Raw genomic sequence first — 15,203 nt, 5'->3', positions numbered from 1 at the left:
AGCAAGTGCTAATGATGTGCAAGAGTAAATTTTCTAAAATGTTATTTGATTAAGTAAAAGATAAATTGATTTGTAGAAATCTTTTTCTGTTTCTGTATTAAATAGTCAGCTTCCTTATCTACCTCTGTCAAGGTGGCAGGCAACAAATAATAAGAAAAATATAAAATGGAACTTTTAATTTACTGGAATTTGTATATTAGTTGAAGCGAGCAGGGGGACTACCTACTTTGGTAGAATATTAACAGAACAACACATTTTTAAAAAATCTCTATAACAGTGTTTCTCACGAGACCAAGCTAGGGCAGCTAAGCCTAGGCTTGGCTGCCCGTGGAAACTGCTGGGAGCCAACCAGCTTCCTGTGGTGTCTTAGCGGCAAATCCAGCTACGAAGCTGGGCTCTTAAATGAGGTTAAAAGAGCAAGCACTCCCTTAACCCTGTTTACCTGACTGTGCATCAGCGCTGGTTAGGGGTGTGCATGGAACCGGCTGGCCCAGTTTTGTTCGAGTTCAAACTAGACTTGAACCTGACTGGCCGAGTTCAGTTCTGCACCCCCTAGAACCCCCAGTCCGGTTCGGGCGGGGGGGGGGGTGTTCGTGAAAATGTTTTTTTAAAAAAAAAAATTTAAAAAAACCGTTCTCCTCTCTGGGGGCGCTGGGGGGGGGGGGTCTGCGGAGGTTCTCTCTCCCCTAGCCGGCCTTCAAAATGCCCCCTCGGCCTCCGTATATTGGTGTGGCGGCCATTTTGGAAGCCGCCGCACATGTGCAAATGGCCTCTATGATGCCTGGCATGGGCCAGGGCCTCACAGAGGCCATTTGCACATGCATGGCAGCTTCCAAAATGGCCACCACGCCGATATACGAAGCCTCGAATGGGCTGGAGGGTGGCATTTTTAAGGCCAGTGTGGGAAGGGGGAACCTCCACGGACTCACCACCATCACCCCAACAAACTCCCCTGGAAAGAAAGGTATAGATAGATAGATAGATAGATAGATAGATAGATAGATAGATAGATAGATAGATAGATAGATATAGATATAAAACAAACTGGTGGGGAGGTGCGGTCCTGGTCCAGAGGGAACCTGGGGGGGGGTTCGGTTTGACCCAGAACCATCAAACCCCCAAACTGAACCCCCAAACCAGTTTGCATATCCCTAGTGCTGGCTGCTTTTAGTTGGTGCTGAAGCACTGACGGTCAGCCACCCGTTGCTAGGGAGATCCCCACAATGCACCACACACACATGCAGTGCATTGTGGAATTTCCGGAGGCCAGGATGATACGTCCCCACCTCTGCATTGCCCATGGCAGCCACAGACTGTCTGGGTGTGCGATCCTTATGCCCAGACCCTTCAACACACCTGGATCATCTCTGGGGAAGGCAAGCTTCTGCTGCCTTCGCTGCCACCTGCCTTCAAGCCCTCTCACGCAATCGTGAGAAAGGGCTCTATTTCTCAAACTGAAGACTAGACTGTAGGCAGATCGGATGCTGTCCTTCAATCTTCATCTTTCGGTCTTCAGCAACATTGCCATATGCCCATTCAATCTGCTGCAAAGAGGAACTAGAATGTCTGTGAACACAACTGCAGACTCTTCGATAATACTTATCTGAAATGAGGAAGAAACAGAAGCCACTGCTCAGGGCAATCAGGAAAAGATAAGCTTCAAGTTTCAAAATATTTTTCAAAGTAAAACCATTTCCTGTTGCAAAACAGCAAAAATGAACATGAGGGGAGCAGGAGTCATATTTGCAAACAGCTAGATTGGAAAGGGGTATTTGTATAATAAAGCATGATAAAAAGTTGAGGTAGATTGTTATTTCTTACTGGATTTCATTTGGGCTAATATATTTGTGAGAGCTCTTTCTGCAGCAATTTTGTCTTCGCCTCTGCAGGGCCAGCTCATCAGTCAGTCAGCCATCCCTCCCTGCCTTTGAATGAATTGCACTCCAAGCAGCCGAGAGTTCTCAGTCAAACAAAGTCCCACTGACCACATCTCAGTTGCAAAATTCCCCACCCATATGCTTGTTTAGAGGCCACTTTTTCCAGTGTGGCCCATCGTTCTTCCAAAACCCCACAAGTGTTTTCCGATACATGATATTCATAACTGTTGGTGATTTCAGTTTAATTAGTTAACATATCTATGTTTGTATTGGGCATTTTTCATAAAATGTACCTCCCACTGGCACTGCATAGCATTCTAAAGATGGGGCAGTGGTAGCACCTAGTTTGCATGTAGAAGGTCCAGGTTTAGTCCTGACATCTCCAGGTAGGGTTGGGAAAGATTCCACCTGAAACCTTGAAGAAGTTGTTGCCAGTCAGTGTAGACAATACTGAGATAGATTGGCCAGTGGTCTGACTCAGTATAAAGCAGCTTCCTATGTTCTTGCCCTCATTAAAGTAACATTCCCAGGGTTCATGAAGGAAAGCCATGACAGTTAAACTGGTATAAAACTAAGGTAAATGTTTGTAGTGTAGATGTGCCCCTCATTCCCAGTAAAAGATTCCAAGATAATTATTAATAATAAAGAGATTGTATTCCGAAGAAGATACATTAAGCATGTGCTTAACTCTAGTCCAATTCAGACATTATGCTGTACAAGTATACTGATGTCTGTCCATTCATACACATGTGTGTGTGAATTACTGTATCTGTGTTCATTTTAAAAGTGAACTTGGATACAGGCCCTTCAAATGCATGGTACAGATAGGAAGTGTAGTTCCGTACCTGTGTTCAGCATAACTGCCGGTGCCCACCCCCCACCCCCACAATGCCCCCTGCATGTGACATCAGATGCAGGGGGTGTGGCTTCACTCCCAAACGGGGCCACGCAGCCCCGTTTGAGAGCAAAAGCTGGCCAGCGCCGTATTCACAGTGTGGCCAGGAACACGCAGCTCTCGGCCACCCTGTTTGGGAGTAAAGCCACGCCCCCTGCATCTGACATCAGATGCAGTGGTTGTGGCTGGGGCGCCAGGCGCAGCCCCTGATTGGCAGCAGCCCAGGTTCTTTGAATCTGTCAGCTCAGTGGTGGCTCTGCCCCTGTTCTGAACTATGTACAAAGGCAGCCCCACATAAAGAGCATTGCAATAAAGTTTGGAGGTTACCAGCAAATGTACCACTGTTCTGAGGCCATTCATCTCAATAAATGTAAGCAGCTGAGATATCAGCTGCAGCTGATAGAAAGCACCTCTGGTCACTGCCTCAACCTGACATACCAGGGAGGTTTGCATCCTGAAGCACTCCCAAATTGTGTACCTGTTCCTCCTGGGGAAGTGTGACCCCATCCAGAATTGGCAAATCAAAATCACCCCTGAAGTTCCAACCCTGCACAAGAAGTACCTCCATCTTCTCTGGATTCAGTCTCAGTTTATCAGTAGCAAACAAGAAGCTTCCCCCCGCCCCACTAGCTGCAATGAGAAAGGTTTGGGAGGAAATTGAGTGGATTTTTGTGTGAAAGGGTTGTGTATGAGCTCTTTAAAAGAGAAAACATTCCTGGGCTATGTATGTGTTCAGACACATCCTGTTCTTAATTTCTAAGTATATGTCTGCCCCCCATGCCCCTATTTTGCACCTGACTCTGGTAGATCTTGGGGTTTTAAGAGAGAAGGAGAAGGAGAAGGAGAAGGAGAAGGAGAAGAAGAAGAAGAAGAAGAAGAAGAAGAAGAAGATCTTGCAACTCATTAAGTTCACCTGTTTTAGAATATCCAGTCTCTATAGCAAAATATTACTTCACAGTGTTGTGGTTAGAATGAATAAGAGGCACTGGCTGATATCCTGACTAAATAAGTTGGAGGAGAAGCCCCAGAACAGCACAAGTGCTTCTGAAGAGTTCCAGACTAACGCTGCATTGGTGCTAGTGTGTGTGGGGAGGGATTTCAACTGTCTCCCCTTCTCCTGTGCCAGGAAGAACATGCAGCACCTCTTCTGTTAGCAATAGCAATAGCACTTACATTTATTTATATACCGCTCTATAGCCGGAGCTCTCTAAGTGGTTTACAATGATTTAGCATATTGCCCCCCAACATTCTGGGTACTCGTTTTACCGACATCGGAAGGATGGAAGGCTGAGTCAACCTTGAGCCCCTGGTCAGGATCGAACTTGTAACCTTCTGGTTACCGGGCGGCAGTTTTACCACTGTGCCACCAGGGGCTCTTTTTATTAGAGGTCATATATGGTTGGAGAACAGCAACTCAAGTCCAAGGCTTTTCTCAGACATGCGTCTGAATCTGTTGTCAGCCCAAACACTGCCAATAGCCTCCCTTTTCGCATGGAAAAGGCTAAGGACACATTAAGGCTCTCCACACAAGCCGTGTGGAGAGCCTAAGAGGGTTCTGCAGGGAGAGGGGGCTTGACCAGCACTCCCTGCAGACAAGCAGGCAGCTCGCCCTGGGCAGCCAAATTGGCCACCCACCCAATTACCGGCTCCATCATGGAGCTAGTTGGGGCGGTGAGGATCAGGGACTGCCCAGCCCCCAGAAGTCCCAGGATGCGCTGCACGAGTACGTGGGGCATTCTGGGGAGCCCCCTGACACTGGGAGGGTTGTTGTAGCCTCCCGGTCAGGGGGGTCTCCTCATGAGTCTCTGTGGCATGAAGCCACACAGCAGTGGCACACTGTCAAAACAATGAGGTTAGCTGAGTGCTTGCTCCACTAGCCTTGTTTAAGGGTGGGGGGAATTAAGCAGGCTTGCTGGTGGGAGCCACATGGCTCCCTTCAGTTCACACGCACGATGGGAACCAGGCCGGGCTCCCTTAGCCTGGTTTCCACTATGCGTGTGAATAGCCTCATAGTCTAAGCCACTGGGTGGATCTTTAACCAGCTCATTTAGAAATCAAGACCAGGAGCCTTACCTCCTGGCACCGTCAAAACTCTTCTGTCTCTCCAAACTAATCCAGGTGACTAAGCATTGAAATGCAAAGGTACCACACAGGCTGCAGTGATTGTCAGCGGATACCTCAGGCCAAGTCTCAACAAAGCTGGCCCATTGGTTGCTATGTGCAATGCAACCGTGATGTTCTGCCTGGCTTCTCTTGACTCAGCCCTAACTATGCCTCTCAGACTCTGACCTGCTTGCTCCATCCTCAGCTTTTCCTGTTTGGACTATGCCTCTGACCTCTTTACCCTGACCTCCCAATTCAAGTGTCAGACTTGCCTGTTTGGACCAAGTCCTTGGCTTAACACCTGACAAGAGCAAACCTCTGCTAAGGCCTGACACTTATTTCAATTAGATCCATCCGATCTAGATATAAAAATCACAACCTAGAGGTAAGGGATTGGGAATAGAATCGTCAGAAAATATAGAAACTAAGACCAAACCACAGTAATATTATCTTCAAGATTTTATTAAGTGCCTGGACACAAGAAGCCAAACTACTTCAGAAATACAATTCTCTCAGGTCTTATGTCCAAGATGTTCAAGACCGAAGCATCAGCACCTTGTTTGTCTTCTTCATCTTTCGATGCCACGAAGTGCTGTCCATCTTTTTCTCTACTGAGTGCAGTCGGGCTGTGGTTTCTGTCAGCATGTCCATCAGTAGCTCTAGTTGTAACTTCAGGTAATTGTTCTCTTCTACTAAGGCTTTGTTTGCCTTCTTTAGACTCTTGTTAAGCTGCTCTTTCTCAGGAGAGGAGAATAACTGCAGTAAGGGCATCTGCTGAGGGATACTGTCACCCTGCCACTCCCCATCCTGGAAGACAAACTTTTTTTTGCTTAGCTGAGCACATGGAGGGCCATAATCCATTCCCAGTTCAGCTTGCCGGGTTTTGTAGTCCAACAGATAGAAAGTGGACAAAGAGGTTGTTTGGCGAAGTGTTGGCCTTCTGGGAAAAAATCTGCGAGAAAAATTATCAGCCCAATAATCACGCACATCCTGCAGAATGTGAGCAATGGTTTCCATGACAAGAGCTAGAGATGGAGGATACTAATAAGAGACCTACAGGAGAAAGTTCTGGAACAGAAAGCCAACATGTGCAGTATTACAGAGGAAGCTGCGGTATTATATGACATAGGCAAACTCACAAACCAAGAAATACAGATTGATCACCATACTCTGTCACTTAGGGCAGATCTATATGTAACATGTGATTACTACAAATTATATGTAGTTCTGTCCTTACTTGGGATAACTATTCTGAAAAACTCCTGTCTTTCTTTTTTATGTCCTTTTATTTGGTGAAGGAAACATACAATAACTTTAGAATAAATAGGACTCGAACTTGTTATGGATCTTATGGAAACTATGCTCTAAACTGGAAAAGAGAACCAGGTAAGATTCCCAGCTTTCTAAGCAATTGAATTAAAATGTCATAGGTTTGTTCACACAACCCGAATCAGGGCAGGAGAAGCCTCCTATCTGAAATTGGGAGCTCAGGGCACTCTCGTTTGCCGATCATCTGCAACTTCAAACTCCTGAGTAGGAGACGTTCTTGTCCTACCTCAGTCAGCAATTGAGTACAGCTGCTAGGTAGGCCAAGGCTCTCCTCCCCAGCTGCTGCTACCCACACGACACCACGTCCTCCCCATCCAACCTTTGTTTTAAGCTGCAGATGGTCGGCAAATGGTAGCACATTCAACTCCCAATTTAAGATAGGTGGCTTCTCCTACTCGAATCCTGGTTGTGTGAACAAGCCTAATGTTTGCTTGCAAATGACACCATTTCCTTTTGATCATATTACACTACACACTTATATTAGTGTTATTCTCATTTAACTGTCATGACTGCCCTCAAAGCATCCTGGGAACTGTAGTTTGGTAAGGACACTGGGAATCCCTAGCTCCCTCCTAGGAATTCTCAGTAGAGAGGAAATTACTATAAATCCTGCTAAAACATAGATGTACCCCCTTTCCTGTGTCCATTGCCTCTCTTTCTCCTGTGGAGATGATTCATTAACAAACAAAGATAGCAGTTACACCACTGAACCAGGTTTACACTAACAGTTGCATTGTCACATCACTAACACCTTTCTATTGTTTCTTTCCCTCTCCTTGCTCAAGTACTATTCTAGTTGGACAGCAGGAGGGAATTACGGAAAAAAGAATACTACCTCAAGATGAAGTAAAGGGACTGACATAGCTCAAACCATTAACATGTGTATTAAATAAACCTCAACTTTTGTTTTGATAATATATTGGGGGCCCAATACATAGTAATTCAGAGGATTTGGGGAAAGGATCTTAGTGTAAGCATGATCATCCCAGTGGATAATTTCTAATCAGAGATAATGCTAGAGCTCAATCCACTTCAGCAGTCACCAACTCTGACCTAAAGTTCTGGCTTGTAATCCCAACTCCTGGAAGCTGCGTTTGGTTGCTCGAGGGAAGTGAGTTGGAGGCACTCTGCGAGAGACATTTATTATGTCTCTTTAACTTTTTATAATTTTCAGATTTTAGCTTTGAAAATAACTTTCAATTTGAACCTAATAATAAGTGTGGTTTTTTAACCTGACTTTTAACTTGTTTGTTAATTTTATTACTTTTATTGTGTCTTGTATCTATTTTATTGTTTTGAGCCGTCCCGAGCAGTAGTGTACTGGAGGGGCGGGGTACAAATATTTTAAATAAATAAATAGTTGACTGGACTTTCCCTCACATATTTTAATGCTGTACTCTGGCACTGAGAACTGGCCTGAAGACCAAACCTAGATGAATCTTGTGACAAATGAATAATCTCTTTATGCTTGCTAGGACAGGATAGATCCTGTCCTAGCAAGCTAAAGGAATTATTAATTTGTTCCAAGATGCAAATGGAGAAGGGTGGGACCCAGTTGCCTTCACATTCACTAGAATACTCCTTATTCCATGCAGAAACAGCTCTTCTAAAAGTGCTCAGATAAGGTTTCTAATACTACTCTAGTGGATGGGGAGGAAGCTAGGTCCCACACTTCCACATGTGTCCTTCTAGTAATCCACAGGAGCTGCTAAAGTTGGCAGAAATGTATATTAGTCAACAACAACAACCGAGTGTGGTGAGAGCAACTGGCCTACCTACTTGGAAGAGAATTGCATTTCAGCTACATAAGATCAAGTGATAAGATTTTATTCTAATAAGCAAATTAATTTGGGGCACCTCCACTAAAACTAATCTATGGCCTCTGGCTGTCTTGCCCCATCTATGAAGTGTGATAACAAAACATATGCAGGCAGATCACCCACCAGCCATAAAAACCCATTTTCTTCCAGTTCTCAAAATACTCTGCTCACCAGACACCACTTTGATGTAGCCACTTGTCAAACTTCTTGCTTCTGTTGAAACCTCAGATATGAACTAGTTTGACTAAAGAGCTGAACTGCTTAGTGCTTCTGAGTACACAAACACACCCTGAAATTATGTTTTGCATCATGTTGATTGACATGTCATCATGTGGCCTGCAATGTCTCACAATTGCTTTTCCTATTTTGGCCAACCACATTTCTGTAGGCAAGATGTCTGAATGAACATATTTGTGTTTCTTGGTTGTCAACAGACAACTCAGTTTTAACCTGATTTGATTAGAGATAACTGGTAATTTAGTTTACCAGTTAGATAGCACTTATATTTGCAAAGTACTTATGATGCATGTATCTGACATGTGCATAGGAACCTGTGGATTAATGTATGAATTTGCCATTTTACGGATGCTACATTTTGAGTTGAGATGTCATTATTTGCTCAAGGCAAAGTAGTAAACTTACAGATAAGCAACCTTATTCCAACCTAATTTCCAACCTAAATCTTAATCTTATACAATGTCTACCAGATCACACTGGTTTAAATACAGAGAAGGAAACAATGGGAACAATTCAGTCAAGCATCTATTATTTCAATAGGAAAAGGTTAAGTAGGTGTTCAACTTTCACAGTGAAATTAAAGGGCTTTAAAAGGTTTATCTCTGGATCATCATTCCCCAAATCTTCCACATGTGTTTTTAACTCCTTTTCCTGTGATGGTAGGGAGTATATTCTTCAGCACTTTAACCAAGAGTAGAACTAACATATTGGGAACAAATTAAATAAGTTCTTCAGATAGAAATGTCTGGATGTAAACAGTGAAAGTTGTTTACATAAAAATAAATATCACAATGCTTTTGAAAGATGCTTATGGCATACAGTGACCTAAGGAGCTTATCTTTTAGCATCTTTGTACTACCCTTACTATTCATACTTGATGCAGAGAGGGTACTAACAAGATATAGTTATAATTCCTAACCATAGAGACTTCAGCAGGGTGTAAGGAAAAGATGATAATTTATAAGTTATGTACAATCTGAATGATTTAGGACCAGATAGATTTTTTTAAAAAACCCAAATATATTTAATTCTGTTATATCAAAATTCTGTTATATCAAAATTCTGCAGGCCCATCTTAATCAGAAGAATGCACTTAAAAGTGAATGCTCATCACAAAAAGTATACACATGTATACTTTTAAAAAGGATATGAACGTACAGTTCAACCTTCTGCAAATATTACGGCTTCCTCCCACAGATTTTATAACAATTGATGAATATATATTTCCCCCTTTATTAGCTACATTTTCTCTAAGGTAGTTATATTGTTGGAATGCTTAAAGCATGTAATGTTTAAAATAAACTTTATATGATAATGACAGTCCAATGCATTTACTCCCAAGATGCTTCCCTTTTCTATTAAAATATGCTTATTATTAGGAAAAGTATATAATAAATCAGAGAAAATGCTGGAAAGACATAATGAAGCTATTCTCATGACCAGCAAAAATCGGGCTAGAATTGCCTAGCCCAATTTTTGCTGGTCACGTAAACCACCGGGCTTGCAGGAGAGCCCGGTGGTTTACAAGCGGCTAACCTGCTCGCGAAGTCCTCCCCTTAGCCCAGGTTAGCGGAGCAAGAGCTCTGCTAACCAGGGTTTCCGGATTGTGTGTTGCCATGGCATGGCTCTGCACCGCGGAAACTCATGAGGAGACCCCCAACCGGGAGGCTAAAAAGCAGCCTCCCGGCTCAGGGGTCTCCTCAGCATGTTCTGCATGCTTGTGCAGAGCATACTGGAACTCCCGGGGGCCGCACAGCCCCCAAACTCCCAAGCCCCCACCGGCTCCGTGACGGAGCCGGCAGTCGTGTGAGCGGCCAATCCTGCCTCCCGGGGAGGGCTTGGTGATCGTCTGTGGGGAGAACGGGCTCCCACAAACCCTCTAGAGGCGAGTCTCACTGATCATGAGACCTGCCTCATTATATAGTGTAGAACAACATAGGAAACTGCCTTATACCAAGTCTGGTCCATCCATGTAGCTCAGTATCGTCTACAGCAGTGGTTCTTAATGTGGGGTCTGCCAGATGTTGTTGAACAAACAACATTCAGCAACATCTTGTGGGCCCCATGTTAAGAACCACTGGTCTACACTAACTGACAGAGAGGCTCTCCACATGAGCAGTGTGGAGAGCCAGTTGGGGTTAGGGGAGGAGAGTGGGCCAAGCCAGCTCTCCCCGCACACGAGCACCCACGGAGCCCTGGGTGGCCGGATCAACCGCCCACACAATTACTGGCTCCATCACAGAGCTGGTAGGGCCTGTGGGGATCCGGGGCCACCCAGCCCCCAGAAGTCCCAGAATGCCCTGTGCAAGTGTGCAGGGCATCCTGGGGAGACCCCCAAGATCAGGAGGCTTGTTTCAGCCTCCCAGCAGGGGTATCCTCACAAGTTGTCACGGTGCGGAGACGTGCTGTGGCGACTCACAATCTCCAAAATGGGGTTAGCAGAGTGCTCACTCCGGTAACCTCATTTGTGGGGGGGACTTAAGTGGGCTAGCCTCTGGGAGCCACATGGCTCCCAGCAGTTCCCATGACCACAGGAAAGTGGGCTGGGCTCCCTTAGCCCACTTTCCTGCGGTTGTGAGAATAGCCTCAGAGGCTACTCCAGGGTTTCAGGTAGCAATCTTTCCTGGCCCTTCCTGGAGATTAAACCTGGGGCTTTCTGCAGGCAAAGTAGATGCTTTTCCACTCAGCTATGCCCCATCCATAATAATAAAGATAATAAATATAACAGAGCAGAAACTGTATCTGGTTACATTGCCTAACTGGCAGTTGTACATGCAGAAGCTGGCAGATGAAGATGGGCATTTCCTTTGTTATCCCATGAGTGTGCTTTGCATTGCTTCTGTTTCCCCTGTACAAACAAGAGAGGCATTATGAAAAAGGAAACTGAGTGCTGGCCAAAAATAGTAAGAAATAAGGAAGTTAAATTACATATTGTTAACATCTCCAAAAGTGTACAAAAATAATAAATGTGAAGTCAGACTACATCCAGATACATTAAAGTTCAAAATGATTAATTTCTGTTTGCAAGAAACCAAACAAAAGAACTCCCCAACAACAACAACACTCTTGAACATGCTGCACCTTACTTTGTTTTCTAAAGTTACAGTACTTTGGATATATAGTCCACCGGCAGTAGAAACAACAGAACTGGGGACACAGACCTGGATCCAAAGAACAGCACAAGTAGTGCCATATGCTCAAAGGGCCTTTGGGATTATTTTTCTCAAACAGGATCCTGTCAGCACCTCCTCCCCTGCAAGGGAGTAATACCACATCTAAAGGCCTGGGGAGATGGTTGGGATACAGTACAATATCAGAGGTGTCCAACTGTGGTATACATAATGTAGAGTGCTTTACTGAGGTATGTTACTGGCAGAGGTTGGCTTCACCCTGCCCAACTCCTAGGCCTACTCTGAAACATGTTCCTTCATGGTCTTCGGTGCTTCAGGGACAGCCTTAGAGTGCTAGCAGTTCTCCCTGCAGGGGGGCTTAGTCTTGCTTGCAACTCTTAATCTTTGGGTAATATCTTTCTGGAGACTGCAGCTGGAAACTTCTCCTTCCTCCTCTTCATTCCTGCACCATCTGTGGACTTGTGTAGCCCAGCATCTTATCAAGTGCAGCACGTGTGGCTTCACCTAGGCTTTGCCCACCACCCCCAGGTGAGGTGAAACCTGAGGAATGATGGTTCAGCTGGGACTGGCATCCTATCCAATAGCCCAATCGGTGGCATCCAAGCCTGTGGAGTGGAAGTGACAACTAAGGATGTCTCCTTGGGGTTCTTTGTCTTCCCCGTTGAGCCCTGCAGGTCAGCTCAGTCTGAGATCATAGAGCCACCTCCATGTCTCATGGCAAACCATATTTTAAACTGTGGGGAGTTTTAAAAAGCAACTTGTGGTTTATGATATGGAATAGGTTTGTTATGGAATGGAAGAACATCAAAAATCCCACAAGGCCTCTCTAAAATAGCTTGATGGATCTCGACCATATTATGAATAACTGTATTCTGCCATGACTGTTTCGAGGGTACTCCCGTGAGCTATATCAACCCAAATGCAGCTCCAACTGTCCCTATTTACCAGGGACAGTCCATTGTCTAGAATCTGTCCCTGGGAAATTACTGGTATTGTTTTGTTTCTATGTTTTCCTCTTGGGGATGACTAGTGGTATGTGAGTACTGCAAGATATTCCCCTCATGGTATGGGCCGCTCTGGGAAGAGCAGAAGGTTCCAAGTTCCCTCCCTGGCTTCTCCAAGATAGGGCTGAGAGAGATTCCTGCCTGCAACCTTGGAAAAGCCGCTGCCAGACTGTGAAGACAATACTGAGCTAGATAGACCAATGGTCTGACTCAGTATACGGCAGCTTCCTATGTTCCTCCTCTCTCCCCACAATGAATTATAGAGTTGCCATTGTTCAAGATTAAGCTCTCTCCAGAATCTCTAGAAATTAAATCTCAAGTGGGTAGGTAGATGCATCATGTTTCTAGTGCACTAGCATGTAAATGGGTGTACAACATCAAGGTATATTATGCAATGCACAGCATATAACGGATGGAATCCCTTCTTCAGCAATGTGTAATAGCGGGTGGGGAGTTTGGGCACTAATCCTTGATATGAGAACTGGTTGTTACAAGTGTATCCTTCTTTCCATATATGCAAAAAGATTGGAGAATATGGGCTTGGCTCATATTGTCACCTGTTTTCTATTTGTGACATGCTTGTAATCAGAATGCTCTTTTCTAGCAGGACTGACGAAGACAGACTTCCTGTGTAGAACAACACTGGATTTTCATATCAGATTGAGAATAGTGATTCCCAAATGATGGGTCAGCATTCCACACTGTGGAAACTTTATCAGTGGATCAGTCACCTGACTGCCAGCATTGAAGTGGAAAATATTTCACATGTTACATAAAGAAAACGTGTGGTTGGTTAGGGGTTTTTTTTGGGGGGGGCATTTACTCACATTTCACATGTTTTAAATATGTTTTGGAACACAAATAATGCATTTTTAGTGGGAAACATACAGGTACCTGCTAAATGTACAGTAGGAACAGCCTAAATCCTGAGATTAGGAAAATAGGAAGTTGCCTTATACTGAGTTAGACCATTGGTTCATCTAGCTCAGTATGGTTTGCACTGTCTGGCAGTGACTCTCCAAGCTTTCAGGCAGGAGTCTTTCCCAACCTTACCTGGAGATTGCCATGGATTGAACCTAGGACCTTCTGCATGCAAAGCAGATGCTCTTCCACTAAGCCATGGCCCCATAAGGCAAAAACTGTTAATGACAGAGGATCTACCTAGACATGTTAGCAACAGGCCCGTGTTTTAGAATGGCCGTTGCTGCTGAATAGGTAAGTGGAGCTTCTCTGTGATTGCAGGCAGAGAAAGGGCAGGTGAGTTGAGTCTGTGACCTTTTTCTCCTGTGTTTTCCTCTAAAGACCTCCTCCTCACAGATGCTTTTCTTCTCTCTTCAGAAGACAAGCACCTAAGGGAAAGAACTTTTGTGGGGGAAACCATGGGTGAGCCAAGTTCAAATCCCCAACCAGTCACAAAACTCACTGAGTGAGTCTGGGCCAGTCACTCACGTATCTCTCAGCCTGTTACCTCACAGGGTTGTTGTGAGGATGTACATAATCATGTGCACTGCTCTTGGCTCCTTAGAGGAAGAACAGGATATCAGTGGAAAATTTAATACATAAATAATGAAATAAATAAATCACACAGAACTTGCACTTTATACCTATTTCTGGTGCCCACAGTGTTAATATTTAGGTTGGGTTGCCGTCACAGCTACTCAGACCTAGAATCTTTTGAACAAAACCCAAAACCTATTAGTTTGTGAGGGAAAACAAAAGGAACAAAATGAGCTGGGGTTCAATTCTATATACACTTAACTGGGAGTAAGACCATTTAATTCAGTGTGGGATGACTTCTGAGTAAAGTAAACAAAGGATTGGGCTCTGTCAGTTGTAGAAAATGAGGCTGTTAAAGTCATTGGGCGGGGGGGGGGGAGGGGGACTACAGGTATTATTGTCCAATGACAATCGTACATTGTTTTCAGGTTTGTCCTAAGGCAAATTTAAATAATAACACAAATGTAGCATTAAGAGGTTACTCTGAATCTGTTTCTTGGCCTGAAAAGAAGGCACTTTCCAAACCTTCATACATAAAACCTGTGTATCCTTAGCTCTTGTCACTATCCTTCTGATTTCTCTTCCTCTTCTTCCCTCACTGATCTGGATGTTTTTCAATCAAAGTGGGTATTATTTAGACCAGTCTGACCTACTTCTGCCCTGCAGCTGGCCCCCTTTTGTTATGTATGCTGCTACTATGGCAACCCTTGTAACACATCTGCATCACAAAGAGGAGCTTAATAGACTCAGTTCCATTGCTTTGGGGCGGGGGGGGGGGGTGGTGGTTTTCACTGTAGCCCCCCCTCCCCTCTTTCATATGCTTGTGCCAGATTATTTGTTCACACACTGGGTACACTGATGCTCAGTATGTCTCACTGCATCGAGGATTCTGACTTGCTTTATTTTGAAATTATAATTCTATAATCCATGGCATCAGGGCTTCAGTACTGCTAATAGCAGTGACTGTATGACCTATTAGCTGCTGTTTGCAAGATATGGATGCTTGCAAACTGAGTTATACATACAATGCTACTCATAAAATACCTTGGTTCTAGAGGTAAATAGGCACATTTTGCCATTTAATGCAGAAATATAAAAGTGAAATAACTATTGCCTTAGGATACTAATAATGGGGATGGGCCCCTAGCTCAGTGGTAGTGCCCGTGCTTTGCATGCAGAAGGTTCCCTGTTCCGTCTCAGGCATTGTTCAGAGAGAGCACCTGTAACCTAGGAGAACAACTTGAATGTAAACAATAGGAATGTATGAAGCTGCCTTATACTGAACTAGACCGACCAATGAGCTGACTCAA

The 15,203-nt window shown here is 44.4% G+C and overlaps 1 protein-coding gene across 6 annotated transcripts; it reads right to left on the bottom strand.

The window, feature by feature from the left end:
- Nucleotides 1-5,321: 5,321 nt before the first annotated feature.
- CBY3 (chibby family member 3) lies at nt 5,322-14,553 on the bottom strand. Of its 6 annotated transcripts, none has more exons than XM_053298989.1 (3): nt 14,427-14,553; nt 11,012-11,109; nt 5,322-5,943 (listed from the first exon to the last, which is right to left on the bottom strand). In XM_053298989.1, exon 3 carries the CDS (start codon nt 5,890-5,892, stop codon nt 5,410-5,412), a length of 483 nt encoding a protein of 160 aa, XP_053154964.1. In that variant the 5' UTR covers nt 5,893-5,943; nt 11,012-11,109; nt 14,427-14,553; the 3' UTR covers nt 5,322-5,409. The 6 variants fall into 6 exon arrangements, with proteins under 6 accessions (XP_053154964.1, XP_053154965.1, XP_053154962.1 ...); XM_053298990.1 differs by having other exon boundaries at nt 14,434-14,553; XM_053298987.1 differs by having other exon boundaries at nt 14,419-14,552.
- Between the last annotated feature and the right edge of the window lie 650 nt (nt 14,554-15,203).

The sequence above is a fragment of the Hemicordylus capensis genome, chromosome 2 (assembly GCF_027244095.1).
Source record: "Hemicordylus capensis ecotype Gifberg chromosome 2, rHemCap1.1.pri, whole genome shotgun sequence".
In the NCBI taxonomy this organism is placed as follows: Eukaryota; Metazoa; Chordata; class Lepidosauria; order Squamata; family Cordylidae; genus Hemicordylus; species Hemicordylus capensis.
This window is presented reverse-complemented; position numbering and strand designations above follow the sequence as displayed.

Coding starts and splice junctions, on each gene's coding strand:
- CBY3 (XM_053298989.1), bottom strand. CDS start 5,892: ATGGAAACCATTGCTCACATTCTGCAGGATGTGCGTGATTATTGGGCT.